At 45.8% G+C, this 24,365-nt stretch overlaps 1 protein-coding gene across 1 annotated transcript in view; it reads left to right on the forward strand.

Annotated features, from left to right (window-relative positions):
* Nucleotides 1–24,365, forward strand: part of MCM10 (minichromosome maintenance 10 replication initiation factor) — a 206,705-nt gene that overhangs the window by 144,007 nt on the left and 38,333 nt on the right. Inside the window, exons 13-15 of the mRNA XM_063926891.1 lie at nucleotides 848–962; nucleotides 1,367–1,586; nucleotides 5,322–5,463. Of these exons, the coding sequence (XP_063782961.1) occupies nucleotides 848–962; nucleotides 1,367–1,586; nucleotides 5,322–5,463 (477 nt within the window). The remainder of the gene's footprint in view (nucleotides 1–847; nucleotides 963–1,366; nucleotides 1,587–5,321; nucleotides 5,464–24,365) is intronic.

The raw sequence follows: 24,365 nt of genomic DNA on the forward strand, positions 1-24,365 counted from the left end.
ATTGCACGCTGGATCTGTAACACGATTCATCACGCTCATTCCACGGCTGGATTCCCGTTACCGGAATAGGTGAAAGCCCATTCTACTAGAAAGGTGGCCTCATCCTGGGTGGCTGCCCAGGGGGTCTCGGCATTGCAACTTTGCCGAGCAGCTACTTGGTCGGGGTCAAACACATTTGCAAAATTCTACAAGTTTGACACCTTGGCCGATGAAGACCTTAAGTTTGGTCAATCGGTGCTGCAGAGTCGTCTGCACTCTCCCGCCCGTTCTAGAGCTTTGGTATAACCCCATGGTTCTATGATGACCCCAGCATCCTCTAGGATGTATGAGAAAATAGGATTTTAATACCTACCGGTAAATCCTTTTCTCTTAGTCCGTAGAGGATGCTGGGCGCCCGTCCCAGTGCGTACTATATCTGCAGTTATTAGTTGTGGTTACACACATGTTGTGTTACGTTTATAGTCGGCCTGCTGCTGCAAGTGTTCATGCCGTTGGCCTGTGTTCTATTGAATGCCACGTTGTGCGGCATGTTTGAGGTTTGAGCTGGTATGAATCTCACCTTAATTTAACAATAAATCCTTTCCTCGAAATGTCCGTCTCCCTTGGCACAGTTCCTATAACTGGAGTCTGGAGGAGGGGCATAGAGGGAGGAGCCAGTTCACACCCTTTGAAAGTCTTAAAGTACCCATGTCTCCTGCGGATCCCGTCTATACCCCATGGTTCTATGATGACCCCAGCATCCTCTACGGACTAAGAGAAAAGGATTTACCGGTAGGTATTAAAATCCTATTTTATGTTGCCCAGTTTTCTGTATATTAAACTGCTTTGCGTTTGGTTTTTATGCCAGCGTCTGCAAAAGCCGGTTCATCGTTTCAGTCTTTACCTGCCTCAGAGCTTCTGAAACAACAGAAACAACAGATGCTGGAGGCAAGAAAGAAGAGAACAGAGGAGATTCAGAAAAGGTGATGTGTTTTTTGTTTATAATGGCATCACCACATAATAGTGAAGTTGTGATTAAAAGTGTTATGAGGTCATTGTGAAATTTTAGGACATACAATATTTAACATTGTTTTTGGGGAAGTTTAGCTAAAAACCTATTGCTTTGTCCCACTAATAATAATCCTATGCAAATGTTTACTACTATTTGTGCTTGGCGTGAACATTGAGTTTTTGACATGGAAAGGATTGCATTGCGTTTTGTCCTTTCTGATATTAGCTAATCTAAGCAAGGGCAGACACTGACATTAGACATTACATATTTGTTGATAGCTAATTGACAGATGTTGTATATAATTGAAAGACCTAGTAGCTTTAATGTAGCACAACTGCAACATTTCATCCCAACTGTTTATTACTTTATTTTTAGGTTTCTTGAGAGCTCTGACAAATCAGAGAAGTCCAGTATAGCAGCAGGTGTAGGACAGACCACGTTACAGTCCCCGAAGCAAGCTGCGGAGTTCCCATTGGTCCAGAAGATGTCTACTCCTAAGCTAGCTCGTGGTTTTTCTGAGGGAGATGATGTTCTCTTCTTTGATTTGTCACCACCTCCTACCTACAAGCTTAGTGCTTCTGCTATAGCAAAAAAGGTAAACCCCATGATGCACACAAACATCTTGACATCACTTAGTAATTGTTACTCAGATTTTCTATAGCATCCCTAAGGGATATTGGGTAGACTTATTACGATGGGGTATAGACGGGTCCAAAGGAGCTGGTGCACCTTTAAATTTCTTCACTGGGTGTGCTGTCTCCTCCCCTCTATGCCCCCCCTCTCACAGGCAGTTTAGAAAAAAGTGCCCTCAGGAGTGGATGCACATTTCTGCTGCTCCAGAGGTTTCTTCAGTTTATTTTAAATTTCTTTATTTTCAGTATGCTGTTTGGGCAACAGCATACCTGTACCGTGGGTGTTAGGGAGGGGACGGTCACTGGCCTTGCGAGGTGTCAGCCGCTTCCCCGCTGCAGGACCACTGTCCTGAGAGGTTGTTTGCTCAGTGGGGCACTGCGCCTTAGCTGTTGCAATCGCAGCACACCCCTAACAGATGCCTGAAGGTGACGACAGTGGTGAGTACAAACCGGGGACCCTGCTAGGGGTGTCCCCCGGATCATGGTGCGGCTGAATACGGGCGCGGCATACGGGACTCTCCTTGGGGGGTGCCCGCTAGAGCCCGCTGTGTAAACTGGCTAGCGGTGACTTAAACTAGCACTTGTGCGATGTTTTTAAGCACTTCAGTAGACATTGCCAGTATAAAAAACTCTAGCTCCGGTGCCATTGGGGAGACGGAGCTACCTCAGAGCGGGACCAGCAGCATTTTGGTGCCTTTGTCTGCTTACTGCAGCAGCAGCAGACATCCACAGCTGCTCCTGACACTCGGAAAACGCTGTAAAAATAGTACAGGATGTAGCAAAGGGGAAGAGCCGCTATTGTACACAATCTGTGTCCTATACAGGACAGAAATCATAAGTGTTTGACTGTGATATTGTAAGCTGACAGCCTAACTGGGGTTGTGTAGCTGGGGTGTGCTGGTCTTCTCTCTCTGTATGTCTCCGACTCATATACAGTAAGGGCAGGCTTGATAAGTTTTACTGTCTGTGTGTATGTGTATGTCATTGCGATTTACTGTGAACATGGGTAAACACAAACTATACAGTGTATGCCACACCAGATTCTCTCCCTTATCTAATTCTTTCATGTGAACAGTTATTTATTTATTACCAGTTATTTATATAGCGCACACATATTCTGCAACGCTGAGAATATTTGCCCATTCACATCAGTCTCTGCCCCAGTGGAGCTTACAATCTATATTCCTATCACAAGTACACAGACACATTCACGCTAGGGTTAATTTTGTTGGGAGCCAATTAACCTACCAGTATATATATTTTTTGGTTTGTGGGAGGAAGCCGGAGTACCCGGAGGAAACCCACGCAAGTACGAGGAGAATACACAAACGCTGCACAGTTAGGGCCATGGTGGGAATCGAACCCATGACCTCAGTGCTGTGAGGCAGTAATGCTAACCATTACACCGTCCGTACTGCCCGTAACAATGCAGCTAATCTTCACAACTCAGTGAGGGGGGCTGGGGGAGAGGATCAAGAGTTTTCCTGGCTAGGGGCCCTTAAGAATATGATGTCTGATATGTCTACTACAACAGGCTGTTGTAGACTTAGCTGCTAGGGCAGATGTTACACAGCCCCCCTCTGTAACTCAGGATCACAAAAGCGTTGTTTACCTGCCTTACTCTCTGATTCAGATGAGGATATACAGGAGGATGGGGAGGACGTGGATCCTGTTAGTGGGGATTCCGCTTCTGCTCAGGGTATTGAACCCCTCATTCTGGCTATACGGGACCTGTTAAAGCTCAGTCTAGAGGACGCTGCGTCACAGCAGTCGTTTTTCTTTACACAAAACAAGCTTAACGTTACTTTCCCTGATTCTGCAGAGTTAGATGACCTATTTAAGTTAAGTAAAATCCAGACAAAAAATACCAAGTGTCAAAAAGATTTTTGCAGTTTCCCATTTGCTTCTGAAGTTAGGAAATTATGGGAAGAACCCCCGGGAGTTGACGTATCAGTGTCTCAACTGTCAAAAAAGGCGGTGCTGCCTGCCCCGTGCTCCTTTACCATAAATGACACGGGGGGACAGAAAAATAGAGACTACACTAAAGTCTATCTACACAGCAGCAGGTGTATCGCAAAGGTCGGTCATAGCAGGTTGCTGGATGACCCATGCCATTCACACATAATTCATAATGTATTGCCATTCGGTGCTTATATATTTAGCTGCTAAGCCTTTAAACTAAAAAATAGATTGTGGGAAACGCTAGGGTGAAATGGACATCGTTGTCAAACGGAGAGTCCTCTAAACCCACAAAAAGGCCTTTTCTATTAGAGATAACAGACTTCTTACAGCCATGATCTCCATAACGAGTGCAGATATCAAGTGTGAAAGAGGTCCGCACTGTTTGAGCATCATTAGTAATCACAATGGTACTGTATCAGAGAAAATCATTCTCCAAAATTGGCCAATGGAATCAAATTAAAGCTTAAAGTCCCCTGTAGAAAGTTATCCTGAAAATGTATTTTTTGAGAGCGCTCTAAATATTGGGTATTCTGAGAGTAAATAGTGAGGCCATAGTCTCTCCTATTGTCGTGGGCTTGTCTGCTGTGAATGAAGCTCTCTTGGATTATTAACCTGCTTCAAATTTACAAAAAAAAAAAGACACCTCAGTAGCTGCTTTTGAGAAGTTACTTTAGAAAATACTGTTGAACAGAATGAGGTATGAGGGTAGCACTAAAAGTTTTGTAGTAGGAGGCTATGAAAGAGATCTGGGCCTCTGGTTTTATTTGTGTTTAGGCAGATTATTTTCATTTGTTACTACAACACCTCATTTTTGGTGGTAGTAAATGGAGTCTTATGACATTGGGCCAAGAAATTCTGCATAAGAGTTGCACTCTGTATTACTTACAGAGTTTATTGACTTTTTTCAATATTACCTTTTTAATCTGTTTTAGAAAACTAACCATTAGCTTTTGCTTACTTCACCACTCATGGTGTAGAGATTTCCTCTCACAGTGAGTAACAGCCTCTTATGGACTACTCCCACCGCATCGTTGGAGGGTAACTCACCTCCACCTGGCTTCTTCACCTGGAACCGCTTGCTTCTGGGTGTTTGGAGTAACACTGCTGCAACACCATCTGGTGGGTGGCAGTGAAGTCAGCACTGGCAGCTTACCTTTTGACCAGTGCTGCACTTGGTAGTAGACCTAGTGTGTTTTTGGAGGCGCTGGGCTTAGCCTCAGGAAAACAGATAAGTGGTTGGCGCTTAGATGGTGGTCGCATACAAGCTGATGTAGGCATAATTGGAAGCTGGAAAATGTTCATTCGATACAGTGGGGTTTACTCTAGGTTTTTGGAGTTTCTTTTTGGACAGGGTGCTAATCACTACGGAGGGCACATTTTGAAGGGCAACATTTTGGGTGAGTCATGTCGCTACAGCTTTGTAGTGTTGTAGGATTTAATGTGTTACGTAGGATTATACATGAGCAAATAGGAGTTTCAGTTTACGAAAGTCCTACAGTCCTCTGCTGAGCCACAGTTCTTAATGTGTTCTATCTAGAGTTAGAATTTGGGATTTACTGTCATGGGATTCTGTGGGGGGTTTTTTTGTTTTTTTTTGTAATGTATTTACATGGTTTCTAATGTCTTTCCCTTATGCTGTATCTAATGGAATTTAAGACATTGAGAACCAGCGTAAACCATCATGGGTCTTACCACATGACTACAAAACCTTTTTTTTTTTTTTTTTTTTTTTGCAGCGTGCTGCTATTGAGAAATTGCAAACCAAAGGACAAATGCTGACAAAAGCAGACCCTAACAGCATCAAAAGAAAGCGGTTCAGCTCCTCTAATATTGATCAGGTGGCTCAGAGAGTGGACAGAAATTCCTCACCACCCGAAGGTAACTTACTCTGCTAATGTTTGAAGTGCTTGATAGTTGCATTATAATACCATAGTTTGAATTGAAGTGGCTTACTGTATGCTATATCTTGGTTAAGACCGTACATTCTTTTGTTATCCTTGAAATGGAAAAGTATAAGGAGCGCATTGCTGAGTAAGATTTAAATATCCATAAATGTAGGTCCGACCTGGGATATTGAACGCGGGTCAGACACTTTACCACTGCACTTTCGACCCAGGTTATTCCCGGGTTGGCCCACTTTAATACTGAACTCGGGTCACTCATTAAAAAACTATGGATGTCATTTTAGTTTGACTTTTCATGGCTCACAAAGATGAGTTTTTTGAATAGGAGACACAGGAACATCCAATCAGCGCCTTTAAGTACTGGGTTGAATAACTCGGGTTAGACCCTTTCACACAGCACAATCCCGGGATTGAAATGCTGGGTTGTTTCACTTTGGCGCTTTCACACTGCACCTTGACCCGGGTTGACCTGGCAATAACCTGGGTTGTTTTGGCAATATGAAAGGGGTTTACGTAGTATTTGAATACCACTTAAACTGGACTAGTTCATTGTTAGTCATGAAGTTGACAGCTATCAGTGTAGATGAGTGGGGATGTCCGTTTATTAAGGACAATGGCATACTGAAGCTTTCTCCTGATCACGTATTTCTACACACCCTTGTTGCGGTGAAGAAACCTATACTCCTGTATATGCTGAATGTTTCTGGTTGAATCACGTGGAGGTTGTGAAGGTATCTAGGTGTAATGTATAAAATGGATTCAGGAGAGCCAAGGTGGGTGAGTACATGTTGGCCTTTTCTGCAGCCTTTGAGTTTGAACCAAGCAGAAAAGAACTGTAAAAACTCTAATAAATGTATGGACAAGCATAATAGTGCAGTAGTTTCATATAACATGGTGCCCAATGAGACATGCATTAAAATACTTAGAAAGCTTATCTGTTTGGTTTGGTCATGAAGGCTTTTGTAATGGCCAAGTTGTTTTCATTTCTATATATTGTATGTTTAGGGTTTTGCTGGCATGGGAGTGAGTGTTGGAGTAGTTGCTGAGAGCAGGAAGGGAGTCTCTGCAGTTGCATTCATAGTTTATGGCATTGGTAAATAGGAGTAGATACAGTTGCCGGCACAGAGGTTCTGGCCTTGTTTATGCATAGCTCATGCTTATCATTCCTTTTTTTTTTGTTGGGACTGCTAAAGACTAGACCGTTTGGATGAGACCTGTAGATAAAGATCTACATTTCAATCACAGATTAACAGAGTTGTATTTTGAAGGAAAACGTTAAAATTCAGGAGCATTAAACTGAAATGAACCATTAGTTAAAGTAATCATATATTTCTCCTTCATCCACTAGGGGCCACTGGAGTGCAGATACAATGGGGAAATAGTAGGCAGTAACTGGGAGCTGGCACTTTAAATTTATAACCATGTGACTAGCTCCTCCCCTACTATGTCATCCCTCCAAGCCAGTCTTTGTTTTGTGCCCAAGGGAGCTGTTTCACTCTTGGGACTTCTGAAGAATTTTTATAAAAAATATATTTTATTTTTTTTCTTTCTTAAACGCACAGACTGGCAGCTCTGCCACTGCCAGTCTGCACCGTGGGAAGCTGCCAGCGGGGTCCCATCGCAGCTGCGTGCGGCTCGGGATGGGACCCTGCTGAAGGAGACGCTAGCTCTCCGGAGCTGGCCGGACACCGCTGCGTGCGGCGCGTATCGGGGCCACTCCGTCGGCAGAAGATTCTGGCAGCACGCAGTGGTAAGTATCAGTGGCCGGACACCGCTGCATGCGGCGCGTGTTGGGGCCACTCCATCAGGATCCTGCAGGCAGCAGCAGCAGTGAGTACAGACTCCCGCCCGCTCCCAGCTCTGAGACACCGCTAATAACGGCGCCAATACTGGGGGGGGCGGAGCTTAATCCCGCTCTACACAGTCAGTGATAATATCCTGATAACTTGTTTCTGCAAATGTTGCCCTGGTCTGGAACTCACAGCTGTAGTGTGTTTTACAGACCAATACGGTGGGGTGGAGCTTAAGCCCACTCTGCACAGCGAGCTCAGCTCCCTCCGCTCCCCGGCCGTGGGTCGCATTGCCTGCAGGGTGCCCCTCGCTATGGGGGCGGAGCTTAAGCCGCTCTACACAGCGGGCTCAGCTCCCTCCGCTCCCCGGCCGTGGCTCGCATTGGCGGCGGGGGATGCAGGGCTTTTAAGATATAAATTGGGCGCCATACCGGGGGGGGGGGGGGGGGGGGGACTTCACCCGACATGGACTCCCGGCAGCTATGCGCGCGCTGGTGCACATTTCCTGATGCAGAAGCCTCGGCCCGGACTCCGCTGCTTGCGTGGGCAGTTGGGGTCAGCTCTCAGTGGTGGGTAGCGTTTTCAATAATTACAAGGACCCCCTTGGCAGGCTGTTATAGCGCTAGCGCCGTTGGGTTTAAGTATAGGCGCCATAGCGGGGGGGGGGGGGGGGGGGGGGGCTTAGACCCTACTTCGAATATTAGGTCTGTGCCCCATTGTCCAAGGGGCTAAGGCTGTTAATTCAACACATTGCCCAGTTAGGATCACTGAATCATATAAAGTGGAACAAAAAACTTTCACCGCAGTTTATTATAATACCAGGGACTTCTAGGTACAGACCTGGGTATTCGTCCCACATAACAGTGACTGAGCCAGTAGTCTAGTGGTTAGGCATACTGTCTGCAAATCCAGAGGTCCACCCCACTATGGGCTGCAATTATCCACAACCAGCAGAGCTTCCGAGAAACATGTATTGCACCTGTTCTTACTAATTTAACACTACATACAGGGCGGGTGTTGCCTTCCCTATAATATTCCTTCGTTTCACTTGGTACTAATGCTGTTTGTAATTTGCGGAATGTGTGTGGCATCAGACGGATAGCTGCGTTAGCTCAGTACGCTAATAGCGGGGACATCTGAAGACAGAGAAGGAAAACGTGTCTGTCACTGCACGTTATAGTGCAGACATTACATGGGACTACATTTTTTTTAAACCTCCTTTTCTATTTTCGTTTACCTAAATGTAACACAGAGAATTCCCTGTTATGTGAGGATTGTGCGTTGGAGCCATCTGCTCAGCCCTCCACGCAGCTACAGCACACTCCTGTTTGAACAGCTCAGCTTATGCAGGTAATGTCGCTGTTAACCAGAGACCCCGTCCGTCATTTCTCCTTTCCAGGTTTCTAAAAGGAGGTTGCTAACCTCAAGGTTACACGCCTCTGCGGAGGAGAGACATTTCTTGGAGGAGGCGATAGAGGTCTAGAATACTGATGACATTGATTTTCGGTGGAGTCTGAACCAGTGTCTCAGGGTATCGAGGCGTTTTTGTCAGCAGTTCGTCTGGTGCTGCAGGTAAAGGAGTCGGAACTAGACACTTCACGTTCCTCGGGGTTCGGCGACTTCTCCAGTTTCGGATAAGCTGGATGTGCTCTGGTCCTGGGGACATCCGGATGCACGATTACAGGTATCAGACAATGTTTGTTTTCCTATTCTTTCCCCGCAGACGGCTGGAAACGATATGAGACCTCTCCATCAGGGAATCTCGAAGTAAGAGGCCGAGGTTCAACTACCTCGGACCAGTCTGATTGTAGGTCCTCCAACACACCCACTGCCGGTCGGGCCTCCCTCCCACCTGGGAGATCCCAGGGTGGGCGCATGTCTGTGGTTTTTCTGGGCGGCCTGGGTATGCTTGAGTTAGGTTTCTCATCACGGGCGGTTACATACTCTATTTGGGAATCCAACCGCCTCAGTGTTTCCTCACCATGGGTTTGCCAGCTTCCGACGACAAGAGTCGTACTGCAGGCGGCGTACCAGATGCTTCTATCCGCAGGGGTGTTGATCCCTGTTTCCACACATCATTGGAAACGGGGCAGTTTGTCAGGCCCTTGTTTTTTGTTTTGTTTTTTCCCCAGTACAGAAGCCATATGGCTCAGCCAGGCCTATTCTGAACTTATACTCCTTCAGTCTGTGATTGCTAGTTTGGAGCAAAGAGGGTTTAGGCATCCTTAGTCATCAGGGAGGCCTGTTTACTGGTTCCCATTGGGTTTCTTCTTCTGGGTTTTCTCCGATTCGCGGTACAGGATACTTATTTCCACTTTCAGACCTTTCCGTTCGGTCTCTCTTCCGCTCCCACAGTGTTCGTGAGGGTCACAGGATGGCCCTACTTCAAAGGCAAGGAGTGACGTTTGTTCCCTAGCTTGACAATCTACTGCTGGAGGACCACTCTGCAAATCGGTTGCTTCTGATTATCCGGATGATCCAGGATCTTCTGATTCGACATGGGTCTCATTTATGCCCCTCGTACAGTTTTCTGTTTTTAGGGATGGTTCTCAACACTGTCCGTCAGAGGCGTTTTCCTTCCTCAGGACCAGGTCTCTCTCTCTTAAGCCAAGGCGGGTCACCTACATCCTCTTCTGAGCAGAGGACAACAATCTTCATTCCACGCCATGTAGGACACCCAGGTGAGTGGATATTCCCCGGAGTTTCGTCGGCTGGTCCACTGTTGGTAGAGACCTCGGATCGACCTCAGGGCGTACCGATTGACTCTTCAACTGCCCCTTTACTACTCTCGGACGAGAGCCCTGGGGGCAGTAGCCGAGGATGCCCTCACGGCTCCTTGGAACTTCTGGTTAGTCTATCTTTCCTGTTGCTACCTCAATTTTTGCAACGCATAAAGGGAGAATGCACGCTAGCCCCCCAGGTGACTCCAGTTTGGACGCGCAGGACTTGGAAATCCTCACTGCTCCTGTTGTCAGTAGAGGAGCCTTGGCTCCTACCTCTGCTGGACTATCTACTTCAACAGGGTCCTTTTCTCTGTTCAGTCTTACACAGGTCCCGTTTAACGGCATGGCTGTTCACAAGACCTCAGACGGGCGGATTTCCCTCGTTCGGTTATACCTACTAGGCTCTGATTTCGGAAGTCAGTTACCTCTCCTCACTATTACCACTTTTGGAAACTTGCTGTGGCCTGGTGTGAATGACGAGGGTTTTTTCATTTAGCCGCCGCCTTTGGTTTCTCAGGGTGGTTTTCTAGGCTGCACTTCAACTATGTTTACCTGAGTTTCAGTTCTCTGCTCTTTCGGTTTTTTTCCAAAGGAAATTAGCCTGGCGGCTGGAAGTTCGGACTTTCTTGCAGGGAGTACTCTAACTGCAGCCTCCCTTTCGCCCTCCAGCGGCACCAGGGGACCTCATACTGGTTCTCACTTTTCTGCAGTCTCGGTTATTTGTTTTTCCGGAGTCGGTGGGGATGTATTATCTCACCTGGAAGGTGGTCCTTCTTTTGGATCTGGCTTGGGCCAGATAGGTGTCGAAGCTTGGGTCTCTCTTTCTCTCTCTTTGTCCCTCTGGTCAGCCTTCTTGCCGGATATTCCATGACTATAGGCTGAGCTTCATACTCAGCTGTCGTTTCTTCCAGGTGTGATGTCCGCTTTTCACATAAATCTGCCACTTGTGTTTTCAGCCCTCTCGGCGGATTCACCGGATTCGTGTCCTTTAGAAGTTGTCAGGGCGCTCCGATTCTCTGTGCGGAGGACTTCGGCTATTTGACAGTCTGATTGCTTCCTTGTTCTGTATGATGCTCCCGTCCTGTAAGGCCGGGGCCCCAGCAGATGTTGGCACGTTGGATACGTTTGACCATCAGACAAGCTTATTTGCCATTTGCTCGAGAGCCTCCGTCTTCCATTTCGGCGTACTCTACGCGCTCTCGGGGACCTTCGGGGGCCGCCGCCCGCAGGGTTTCCGTGTCTACTTTGTCGCGATGCCGCTTGGTCGGGCTATCATACGTTTGTCACGTTTTACAGATTTGACACTTTTGCGGCCTCTGTTTCACAGTTTGGACGTGCGGTTTTGCAGGACTCTTAGCGCTCTCCCTCCCGTCTTGGGAGCTCTGGGACGTCCCCATTGTATCTGCACTCCAGTGGCCCCTAGTGGATGAATGAGAAATCAGGATTTTGGTACTTGCCAATAAATCCCTTCCTCCGATTCCACAGGGGCCACTGGACGCCCACCCAGCGCTGTTTCTCCTTCATCCACTAGGGGCCACTGGAGCGTAGTTACAATGGGGAAATAGTAGGCAGTAATTGGGAGCTGGCACATTAAAACTCTAACACTGTGGCTAGCTCCTCCCCTACTATCTCCCCTCCAAGCCAGTCTTAGTTTAGTGCCCAAGGGAGCTGGTTCACTTGGGTTTAGCTGAAGAATTTTTTTCTTTTTTCTTTATTATTTTATTTTTCTTTCACACACACACAGACTGGCAGCTCTGCCACTGCCAGTCTGCATCGCTGGAGCTGCCGGCGGGGTCCCATCGCAGCTGCGTGCGGCTTGGGATGGGCCCCGGCTGAGGGAGACACTGAGCTCTCCTGAGCTGGCCGGACACCGCTGCGTGCGGCGCGTGTCGGGGCCACTCCATCCAGCAGAAGCTTTTGGCAGCACGGCAGCGGTGAGTATCAGCGGCCGGACACCGCGGCGCGTGTCGGGGCCACCCTCCACCACTGAGAAGGTGAGTGTGTGCATTCCCCCCTCTTCCCCCCAGAGTGTTGGGATGACGGGGTGGCAGGGGGGTTTGAATAGAATTAATTTTATTAACTTAAATGTAGATCCTCTGTGGCTCAGCAAACTAACAACCAGTGCCACTAAGCATAGAGATCCGGGTACGAGTCCCACCTAAGGATGACTGACAGGGGGACAGTGACAGAAACCCCCCCCCCCCCCCCCGTCGGATTTTTATTATTTATTTATTCAAATAAAAAAAAGAGAGAGACAGTGCAGCGCTCCCGCCCGCCGCCCCCCTCCCTGCTCGGATCCCCGCCCGCCGCTACGGGGATCCGGCATAAGGGCGCCTAGCATCTTTGAATTTGGCGCCGTCGAGGAGGGGGGCAGGGCTTAGTCCCGCTCTGCGCGCCCGGAAGTAGCGCGCGCGGGGGACCATTTCCCTTCAGCAGCAGCGCGGGACGGAGGCCACGCCGAGCACAGAGAGAAGTTACAGTGGGGAAGGGGGGCACTGCAGGCACAATATTTGACTTGTTTCAGCCTGTCACTGCACAGAATATCGTGCAGGACAGATCGGGCTGCTGTGGCTGCGTTTTTTCCCTGCTTCCCCCTCCTCCCTCCCATTCTGCCTATTGCTGTTTTACCTGTGGGGGAAGGGTCTCAAGTTTAGGTGCTGCCATGGCCAGCAAAGGCTCCAAGGCAACACAAAAGCAGGGACAGGTTTTAGGTGAGGAGTCACAGCCATCGGCTCAGCCCTCCTCAGAACCCCAGAGCGCCCTGACATGGACGACACAACTCAGAGGTGATGTCCCTGCTGACTGGGGAACTTAAAGCCTCTCGGGAAGATAGGGAGGCGGCCCGGTTCCGACGGCTTGTCCCGGTACCGGCGCCAGAACCTGCATGGGCAGTCTTATTGGCAAAGTCAGTGGAGGGGCTTTCCAGGGCTGTAATCCCTTCCCAAGCCCCGTCCTTTAGCCCCCCTCAACAGGCTTCAAAAAAGAGATTGCTAGCCTCTGTGTTGCAGGACTTTGACGATGATATGCCTTCACTTATCGGGTTGCATGTCACTGTGTGACTGCGCGTATTGTTCATGTTACCCTCTCACTATGTTTCTCTGACGTCCTAAGTGGATGCTGGGACTCCGTAAGGACCATGGGGAATAGCGGCTCCGCAGGAGACTGGGCACAACTAAAGAAAGCTATAGGACTACCTGGTGTGCACTGGCTCCTCCCACTATGACCCTCCTCCAGACCTCAGTTAGAATCTTGTGCCCAAAAAGCAACAAGGAATAAAAAATAGCGCTTGATGGAGAAAAGCAGCCTAGATATATTCTAGTGATTCCCAATCACCAAAAAGCTAAAGAGAAATAAATAATGGAAAATATCTTTGGCGCTACCACCTTTATGTTAATTGTTAATAAAAAAGTCCATAAGAATGTCCCATATGCTTTCTCTGTAACTGGATTCTGATCTTGCTGTCTTCCAAATTTCTTCAGATCTCGGGATTCCTCATAGATAAGTATACATATAAACAGAGGAAAGGAGAATATATAGTGTAGTATTTTCTTTGTAAAATAGGTTCAAATTTATTTTTAATAACACAAGTGATAAGACATTTAAAAAGAATTTTTTTCTCCCATCCAATAAAAATTCTTTGTTTCTATATATGATTGGAACCGTACCGTGTCAAGCTCCCAGCATGGAGCAATGGAAAGAGCATAAAATTGGAGTCTCCGGAATTCCTCCTTACTCCCTCCAGGCAAAACACCGGCAGCTGGACCAGGCAGGATCCCTTTAAAATTTGGATGCAGGTAGATGGATTCAATAGCCGCCAACGCGTTTCGAGTTCTAATAAACTCTTCCTCAAGGCAGAATGATCCCTACCTGCATGCATCCCTTTTTTATATTAAAAATAACCCTGAAGTGAAACACCATTTCCTGTTTTACAAATCAAAATCTTTCCATAAAAACAATTATACAAATCCATATAGCAATTTCTTATGTCTGAACAGATATTATATCCTATAGTGTTTTTACATATTCATAAACAATTTATACCTTAATGTAAAGTTCTTCCTGTGGGTCGTTTCTAGTGCACACCCATTGTGCATTTAAAACATTTTCAAAACAAGGATTTCTAATCATCACATAAACCTTTCTAAAATCAGTGTGGGATGTGGATATTATGGGTCATAAGATACAAATAAATAAATAGATATCTCTGGTTGGGTTATTTTAATACGAGTTAGAACGCTATGCGTTCCACTGCGGACTTTTCCGGAAGTCCTGTGCGTTCCACCGGCCTTTGGGTGACGCACTTCCGGTTTGTTTGTTGATCGGAACGCTATGCGTTCCACTACTGTTCTTCCGGAAGTCTTATGCGTTCCACCGTATTTAGCGGTGACGCACTTCCGGATATCTGTAAATCGGAACGCTATGCGTTCCACTCCTGCTTGTCTGGGGATCTCGTGCGTTCCATCATACTCAGCGGTGACGCACTTCCGCCCAAAGCCCTGCCAGTTCACACTTCCCACATTTATAGTATCCAGACACTTATACATGATTTCATTGAACTAAAAAATATAAAAATATTTAAATGAGTGCCTTCCATCAATATAAATGCAATTCTTAATCATACATAACAACAACCCAAATAATATACCACATTGCTGCAAAAATAATATTAAACCAAATAAAATTCATTCTTTAAAACACCTTAATAATTATTTATTTTTATTCTTTGCTTTTATTGGGGAACTTTTATGTATATATAGATTATTAGAGAAACCATTTTATTTCAAATTCTTTATTTAGTCCCTCAGGGGAAATGGTTTTTAAATTGTGAATCCACTTCATCTCCGCCCTGGCCAACATACCCTCTGAATCCCTATCTTTCCAATTTATTTTCACATGCTGGATCCCTAAAAAGCGTTTTACTGCATTTATCTTGCATTTATGTTTCAATTTAAAATGATTTGACAAATTATGGGTTTCTAGTCCCTTCCTAATATTTCTAACGTGTTCTCCCATGCGAGTTTTTAATGCTCTTGATGTGCGGCCTATATAAAATAAACCGCAATCACATTCAATCAAATAAATAACATTACTGGTGTGGCATGTTATAAAATTCCGAATTTTATATTCTTTGTGTCCTACATGGAAATTCGTGGTTTTTTTGATTGTTCCCAGGGACTAATTTGCACATAGCGCAAGTTCCGCATCTTATAGAAGCCTTCTGATCTTATGGGATTTACTTGATGTTGGGGCAATGCACTTCTTACTAAATTGGATTTTAAATTATCTGATCGTCGATAGATAAATTTTGGAGCATCCGGAATAATCTCCCTCAATACTGGGTCTTTTCTAAGGATACACCAATGTTTCCGGATGATTGATTCTACTTTTTTATAATTGGCTCCAAAGGTGGTGATGAAAGCCAAATTATATCTATCTTTTTCTTGATAGTTTGGTTTCCTTTTTTGTAGTAAGTCCCTTCTGTTCATTGCTTCCACTTCATCCTTTGCTTTTCTTAGATGTTCTTCTGTATAGCCCTGTGACCGAAAGTTGTCCATCATGGCCTCACTTTGTTGAATGTATTCTTCTGGGTTATTGCAGTTTCTTTTTATGCGTATTAATTGACTTTTTGGTATACCTTTTATCCAGTTTGGATGATGTTGACTTTCCTTGTTTATGTACTGTTGGCAATCAGTAGGTTTCGTATACCCTTTGGTGTTCAGTCGGTTATTTTCCTTATAGATGGTAATATCCAGAAAATGTATATTTGTCTTGCTGATATCAAAGGTCAAATGAATGCCTACATCAGTCATATTAAAGTCATGACATAATGTCAATAGATCATCTTCTGATCCTTCCCATAGCAGTATTATATCATCGATGAATCTCTGCCAGAGGACCAAGTTCGACGCCACAGCCACATTACCCCATACATGGGTATTTTCCCAATACGCCATGAAGAGGTTAGCGTAGCTGGGCGCGAACTTAGTCCCCATGGCAGTCCCCATCAGTTGTATATAATATTCTCCTTCAAAGAAAAAATAGTTATTTTTGAGTATGAATCTGATGCCTTCGATGATGAAATTTTTCACTTTTGATGAGATGGTGGATTGGTTCAAAAACCAATTGACTGCCTCTATGCCTTTTTCATGTTCAATGACAGTAAATAATGATGTTATTATATACTGTCATTGAACATGAAAAAGGCATAGAGGCAGTCAATTGGTTTTTGAACCAATCCACCATCTCATCAAAAGTAAAAAATTTCATCATCGAAGGCATCAGATTCATACTCAAAAATAACTATTTTTTCTTTGAAGGAGAATATTATATACAACTGATGGGGACTGCCATGGGGACTAAGTTCGCGCCCAGCTACGCTAACCTCTTCATGGCGTATTGGGAAAATACCCATGTATGGGGTAATGTGGCTGTGGCGTCGAACTTGGTCCTCTGGCAGAGATTCATCGATGATATAATACTGCTATGGGAAGGATCAGAAGATGATCTATTGACATTATGTCATGACTTTAATATGACTGATGTAGGCATTCATTTGACCTTTGATATCAGCAAGACAAATATACATTTTCTGGATATTACCATCTATAAGGAAAATAACCGACTGAACACCAAAGGGTATACGAAACCTACTGATTGCCAACAGTACATAAACAAGGAAAGTCAACATCATCCAAACTGGATAAAAGGTATACCAAAAAGTCAATTAATACGCATAAAAAGAAACTGCAATAACCCAGAAGAATACATTCAACAAAGTGAGGCCATGATGGACAACTTTCGGTCACAGGGCTATACAGAAGAACATCTAAGAAAAGCAAAGGATGAAGTGGAAGCAATGAACAGAAGGGACTTACTACAAAAAAGGAAACCAAACTATCAAGAAAAAGATAGATATAATTTGGCTTTCATCACCACCTTTGGAGCCAATTATAATAAAGTAGAATCAATCATCCGGAAACATTGGTGTATCCTTAGAAAAGACCCAGTATTGAGGGAGATTATTCCGGATGCTCCAAAATTTATCTATCGACGATCAGATAATTTAAAATCCAATTTAGTAAGAAGTGCATTGCCCCAACATCAAGTAAATCCCATAAGATCAGTAGGCTTCTATAGATGCGGAACTTGCGCTATGTGCAAATTAGTCCCTGGGAACAATCAAAAAACCACGAATTTCCATGTAGGACACAAAGAATATAAAATTCGGAATTTTATAACATGCCACACCAGTAATGTTATTTATTTGATTGAATGTGATTGCGGTTTATTTTATATAGGCCGCACATCAAGAGCATTAAAAACTCGCATGGGAGAACACGTTAGAAATATTAGGAAGGGACTAGAAACCCATAATTTGTCAAATCATTTTAAATTGAAACATAAATGCAAGATAAATGCAGTAAAACGCTTTTTAGGGATCCAGCATGTGAAAATAAATTGGAAAGATAGGGATTCAGAGGGTATGTTGGCCAGGGCGGAGATGAAGTGGATTCACAATTTAAAAACCATTTCCCCTGAGGGACTAAATAAAGAATTTGAAATAAAATGGTTTCTCTAATAATCTATATATACATAAAAGTTCCCCAATAAAAGCAAAGAATAAAAATAAATAATTATTAAGGTGTTTTAAAGAATGAATTTTATTTGGTTTAATATTATTTTTGCAGCAATGTGGTATATTATTTGGGTTGTTGTTATGTATGATTAAGAATTGCATTTATATTGATGGAAGGCACTCATTTAAATATTTTTTAGTTCAATGAAATCATGTATAAGTGTCTGGATACTATAAATGTGGGAAGTGTGAACTGGCAGGGCTTTGGGCGGAAGTGCGTCACCGCTGAGTATGATGGAACGCACGAGATCCCCAGACAAGCAGGAGTGGAACGCATAGCGTTCCGATTTACAGATATCCGGAAGTGCGTCACCGCTAAATACGGTGGAACGCATAAGACTTCCGGAAGAACAGTAGTGGAACGCATAGCGTTCCGATCAACAAACAAACCGGAAGTGCGTCACCCAAAGGCCGGTGGAACGCACAGGACTTCCGGAAAAGTCCGCAGTGGAACGCATAGCGTTCTAACTCGTATTAAAATAACCCAACCAGAGATATCTATTTATTTATTTGTATCTTATGACCCATAATATCCACATCCCACACTGATTTTAGAAAGGTTTATGTGATGATTAGAAATCCTTGTTTTGAAAATGTTTTAAATGCACAATTGGTGTGCACTAGAAACGACCCACAGGAAGAACTTTACATTAAGGTATAAATTGTTTATGAATATGTAAAAACACTATAGGATATAATATCTGTTCAGACATAAGAAATTGCTATATGGATTTGTATAATTGTTTTTATGGAAAGATTTTGATTTGTAAAACAGGAAATGGTGTTTCACTTCCGGGTTATTTTTAATATAAAAAAGGGATGCATGCAGGTAGGGATCATTCTGCCTTGAGGAAGAGTTTATTAGAACTCGAAACGCGTTGGCGGCTATTGAATCCATCTACCTGCATCCAAATTTTAAAGGGATCCTGCCTGGTCCAGCTGCCAGTGTTTTGCCTGGAGGGAGTAAGGAGGAATTCCGGAGACTCCAATTTTATGCTCTTTCCATTGCTCCATGCTGGGAGCTTGACACGGTACGGTTCCAATCATATATAGAAACAAAGAATTTTTATTGGATGGAAGAAAAAAATTATTTTTAAATGTCTTATCACTTGTGTTATTAAAAATAAATTTGAACCTATTTTACAAAGAAAATACTACACTATATATTCTCCTTTCCTCTGTTTATATGTATACTTATCTATGAGGAATCCCGAGATCTGAAGAAATTTGGAAGACAGCAAGATCAGAATCCAGTTACAGAGAAAGCATATGGGACATTCTTATGGACTTTTTTATTAACAATTAACATAAAGGTGGTAGCGCCAAAGATATTTTCCATTATTTATTTCTCTTTAGAATCTTGTGCCCGGCTGAGCTGGATGCACACTAGGGGCTCTCCTGAGCTCCTAGAAAGAAAGTATATTTTAGGTTTTTTATTTTACAGTGAGATCTGCTGGCAACAGACTCACTGCAGCGAGGGACTAAGGGGAGAAGAAGCGAACCTACCTAACTGGTGGTAGTTTGGGCTTCTTAGGCTACTGGACACCATTAGCTCCAGAGGGATCGACCGCAGAACCCGACCTTGGTGTTCGGTCCCGGAGCCGCGCCGCCGGCCCCCTTACAGAGCCAGAAGCAAGAAGTGTTCCGGAAAATCGGCGGCAGAAGACTTCTGTCTTCAACAAGGTAGCGCACAGCACTGCAGCTGTGCGCCATTGCTCCTCATGCACACCTCACACTCCGGTCACTGATGGGTGCAGGGCGCTGGGGGGGGGCGCCCTGAGGGCAATATAAGACACCTTGGCTGGCAAATCATCACAATATATAGTCCCAGGGCTATATATGTGATAAATTACCCCTGCCAGAATCCATAAAAAAAGCGGGAGAAAAGTCTGCCGAAAAAGGGGTGGGGCTATCTCCCTCAGCACACTGGCGCCATTTCTCTGACGTCCTAGTGGATGCTGGGAACTCCGTAAGGACCATGGGGAATAGCGGCTCCGCAGGAGACTGGGCACAACTAAAAGAAAGCTTTTAGACTACCTGGTGTGCACTGGCTCCTCCCACTATGACCCTCCTCCAAGCCTCAGTTAGATTTCTGTGCCCGGCCGAGCTGGATGCACACTAGGGGCTCTCCTGAGCTCCTAGAAAGAAAGTTTATTTTAGGTTTTTTATTTTACAGTGAGACCTGCTGGCAACAGGCTCACTGCATCGAGGGACTAAGGGGAGAAGAAGCGAACCTACCTGCTTGCAGCTAGCTTGGGCTTCTTAGGCTACTGGACACCATTAGCTCCAGAGGGATCGACCGCATGGAACTGGCCTTGGTGTTCGTTCCCGGAGCCGCGCCGCCGTCCCCCTTACAGAGCCAGAAGCAAGAAGAGGTGCGGAAAATCGGCGGCAGAAGACATCAGTCTTCACCAAGGTAGCGCACAGCACTGCAGCTGTGCGCCATTGCTCCTCATGCACACTTCACACTCCGGTCACTGAGGGTGCAGGGCGCTGGGGGGGGGCGCCCTGAGCAGCAATAAAAACACCTTGGCTGGCAAATATATCACAATATATAGCCCCAGAGGCTATATATGTGATACATACCCCTGCCAGAATCCATAAAAAAGCGGGAGAAAAGTCCGCGAAAAAGGGGCGGAGCTATCTCTCTCAGCACACTGGCGCCATTTTCTCTTCACAGTATAGCTGGAAGACAGCTCCCCAGGCTCTCCCCTGTAGTTTGCAGGCTCAAAGGGTTAAAAAGAGAGGGGGGGCACTAAATTTAGGTGCAATATTGTATATACAAGCAGCTATTGGAAAAAATGCACTCAATATAGTGTTAATCCCTAAATTATATAGCGCTCTGGTGTGTGCTGGCATACTCTCTCTCTGTCTCCCCAAAGGGCTGTGTGGGGTCCTGTCCTCAGTCAGAGCATTCCCTGTGTGTGTGCGGTGTGTCGGTACGGCTGTGTCGACACGTTTGATGAGGAGGCTTATGTGATGGCGGAGCAGATGCCGATAAATGTGATGTCGCCCCCTGTGGGGCCGACACCAGAGTGGATGGATAGGTGGAAGGTATAAACCGACCGTGTTAACTCCTTACATAAAAGGCTGGATGACGTAACAGCTATGGGACAGCCGGCTTCTCAGCCCGCGCCTGCCCAGGCGTCTCAAAGGCCATCAGGGGCTCAAAAACGCCCGCTCCCTCAGATGGCAGACACAGATGTCGACACGGAGTCTGACTCCAGTGTCGACGAGGTTGAGACATATACACAATCCACTAGGAACATCCGTTACATGATCCCGGCAATAAAAAATGTGTTACACATTTCTGACATTAACCCAAGTACCACTAAAAAGGGTTTTTTGTTTGGGGAGAAAAAGCAGGCCGTGTTTTGTTCCCCCATCAAATGAGTGAATGAAGTGTGAAAAAGCGTGGGTTCCCCCGATAAGAAACTGGTAATTTCTAAAAAGTTACTGATGGCGTACCCTTTCCCGCCAGAGGATAAGTTACGCTGGGAGATATCCCCTAGGGTGGATAAGGCGCTCACACGTTTGTCAAAAAAGGTGGCACTGCCGTCTTAGGATACGGCCACTTTGAAGGTACCTGCTGATAAAAAGCAGGAGGCTATCCTGAAGTCTGTATTTACACACTCAGGTACTAGACTGAGACCTGAAGATAGTGCTGCTGCAGCGTGGTCTGTAACCCTGTCAAACAGGGATACTATTTTGCGAACATAAGACGTCGTCTTATATATGAGGGATGCACAGAGGGATATTTTGCCGGCTGGAATCCAGAATTAATGCAATGTCCATTCTGTCAGGAGGGTATTAGAGACCCGACACTGGACAGGTGATGCTGACTTTAAAAGGCACATAGAGCCTTATAAGGGTGAGGCCTCGTATCCACAGCAACAGCTGGGAAGAAAATTTTTTACCTCAGGTTTCCTCACAGCCTAAGAAAGCACTGTATTATCAGGTACAGTCCTTTCGGCTTCAGAAAAGCAAGCGGGTCAAAGGCGCTTCCTTTCTGCACAGAGACGAGGGAAGAGGGAAAAAGCTGCACCAGTCAGCCAGTTCCCAGAATCAAAATTCTTCCCCCGCTTCCTCCGAGTCCACCGCATGACGCGGGGGCTCCACAGGCGTAGCCAGGTACGGTGGGGGGCCGCCTCAAAAATTTCAGCGATCAGTGGCATCGCTCACAGGTGGATCCCTGGATCCTTCAAATAGTATCTCAGGGGTACAAGCTGGAATTCGAGGCGTCTCCCCCCCGCCGTTTCCTCAAATCTGCCTTGCCGACAACTCCCTCAGGCAGGGAGGCTGTGCTAGAGGCAATTCACAAGCTGTATTCCCAGCAGGTGATAGTCAAGGTGCCCCTACTTCAACAAGGACGGGGTTACTATTCCACACTGTTTGTGGTACCGAAACCGGACGGTTCGGTGAGACCCATTTTAAATTTTAAATCCTTGAACACATACATAAAAAATTCAAGTTCAAGATGGAATCGCTCAGGGCGGTTATTGCAAGCCGGGAGGAGGGGGATTACATGGTATCCCTGGACATCAAGGATGCTTACCTACATGTCCCCATTTACCATCCTCACCAGGAGTACCTCAGATTTGGGGTACAGGATTGCCATTACCAATTCCAAACACTGCCGTTTGGACTGTCCACGGCACCGAGGGTCTTTACCAAGGTAATGGCAGAAATGATGATACTCCTTTCGAAAAAAGGGAGTTTTAATTATCCCGTACTTGGACGATCTCCTTATAAAGGCAAGGTCCAAGGAGCAGTTGTTGGTCGGAGTAGCACTATCTCGGGAAGTGCTACAACAGCACGGATGGATTCTATACATTCCAAAGTCACAGCTGGTTCCTACCACACGCCTACTGTTCCTGGGGATGGTTCTGGACACAGAACAGAAAAAAGTGTTTCTCCCGCAGGAGAAAGCCAAGGAGCTGTCATCTCTAGTCAGAGACCTCCTGAAACCAAAACAGGTATCGGTGCATCACTGCACACGAGTCCTGGGAAAAATGGTAGCTTCTTACGAAGCAAAATTCCATTCGGCAGGTTCCATGCAAGAACCTTTCAGTGGGACCTCTTGGACAAGTGGTCGGGATCGCATCTTCAGATGCATCGGCTGATAACCCTGTCTCCAAGGACCAGGGTATCTCTACTGTGGTGGCTGCAGAGTGCTCATCTTCAAGTGGGCCGCAGATTCGGCATACAGGACTGGGTCCTGGTAACCACGGATGCCAGCCTTCGAGGCTGGGGGGCAGTCACACAGGGAAGAAATTTCCAAGGACTTTGGTCAAATCAGGAGTCGTCCCTACACATAAATATTCTGGAACTGAGGGCCATTTACAATGCCCTAAGTCTGGCAAGGCCTCTGCTTCAAAACCAGCCGGTACTGATCCAATCAGACAACATCACGGCAGTCGCCCTTGTAAACCGACAGGGCGGCACAAGAAGCAGGATGGTGATGGCAGAAGCCACAAGGATTCTCCGATGGGTGGAGAATCACGTCTTAGCACTGTCAGCAGTGTTCATTTCGGTAGTGGACAACTGGGAAGGAGACTTCCTCAGCAGACACGACCTACACCCGGGAGAGTGGGGACTTCATCCAGAAGTCTTCCAACTGTTGGTAAACCGTTGGGAAAGGCCACAGGTGGACATGATGGCGTCCCGCCTAAACAAAAAACTAGATATTGCGCCAGGTCAAGGGACCCTCAGGCATTAGCTGTGGACGCTCTAGTGACACCGTGGGTGTACCAGTCGGTTTATGTATTCCCTCCTCTGCCTCTCATACCAAAGGTACTGAGAATAATAAGAAAACGAGGAGTAAGAACGATACTCGTGGTTCCGGATGGGCCAAGAAGAGCTTGGTACCCAGAACTTCAAGAAATGATATCAGAGGATCCATGGCCTCTACCGCTCAGACAGGATCTGCTACAGCAGGGGCCCTATCTGTTCCAAGACTTACCGCGGCTGCGTTTGACGGCATGGCGGTTGAATTCCGGATCCTAAAGGAAAAAGGCATTCCGGAGGAAGTCATTCCTACGCTGATAAAAGCCAGGAAAGAAGTAACCGCAAACCATTATCACCGTATTTGGCGAAAATATGTTGCGTGGGGTGAGGCCAGGAAGGCCCCAACAGAGGAATTTCAGCTGGGTCGTTTTCTGCACTTCCTACAGTCAGGAGTGACTATGGGCCTAAACTTGGGTTCCATTAAGGTCCAGATTTCGGCTCTGTCGATTTTCTTCCAGAAAGAACTGGCTTCACTGCCTGGAGTTCAGACATTTGTAAAGGGAGTGCTTCATATTCAGCCCCCTTTTGTGCCTCCTGTGGCACCTTGGGATCTCAACGTGGTGTTGAGTTTCCTAAAATCACATTGGTTTGAGCCACTTAAAACTGTGATTTTGAAATATCTCACGTGGAAAGTGGTCATGTTATTGGCCTTGGCTTCGGCTAGGCGTGTGTCAGAATTGGCGGCTTTGTCATGTAAAAGCCCTTATCTGATTTTCCATATGGATAGGGCAGAATTGAGGACTCGTCCCCAGTTTCTCCCTAAGGTGGTATCAGCTTTTCACTTAAACCAACCTATTGTAGTGCCTGCGGCTACTAGGGACTTGGAAGATTCCACGTTACTGGACGTAGTCAGGGCCTTAAAAATTTATATTTCCAGGACAGCTGGAGTCAGGAAAACTGACTCGCTTTTTATCCTGTAGGCACCCAACAAAATAGGTGC

The sequence above is a fragment of the Pseudophryne corroboree genome, chromosome 6, assembly GCF_028390025.1.
Source record: "Pseudophryne corroboree isolate aPseCor3 chromosome 6, aPseCor3.hap2, whole genome shotgun sequence".
NCBI classification, from domain to species: Eukaryota; Metazoa; Chordata; class Amphibia; order Anura; family Myobatrachidae; genus Pseudophryne; species Pseudophryne corroboree.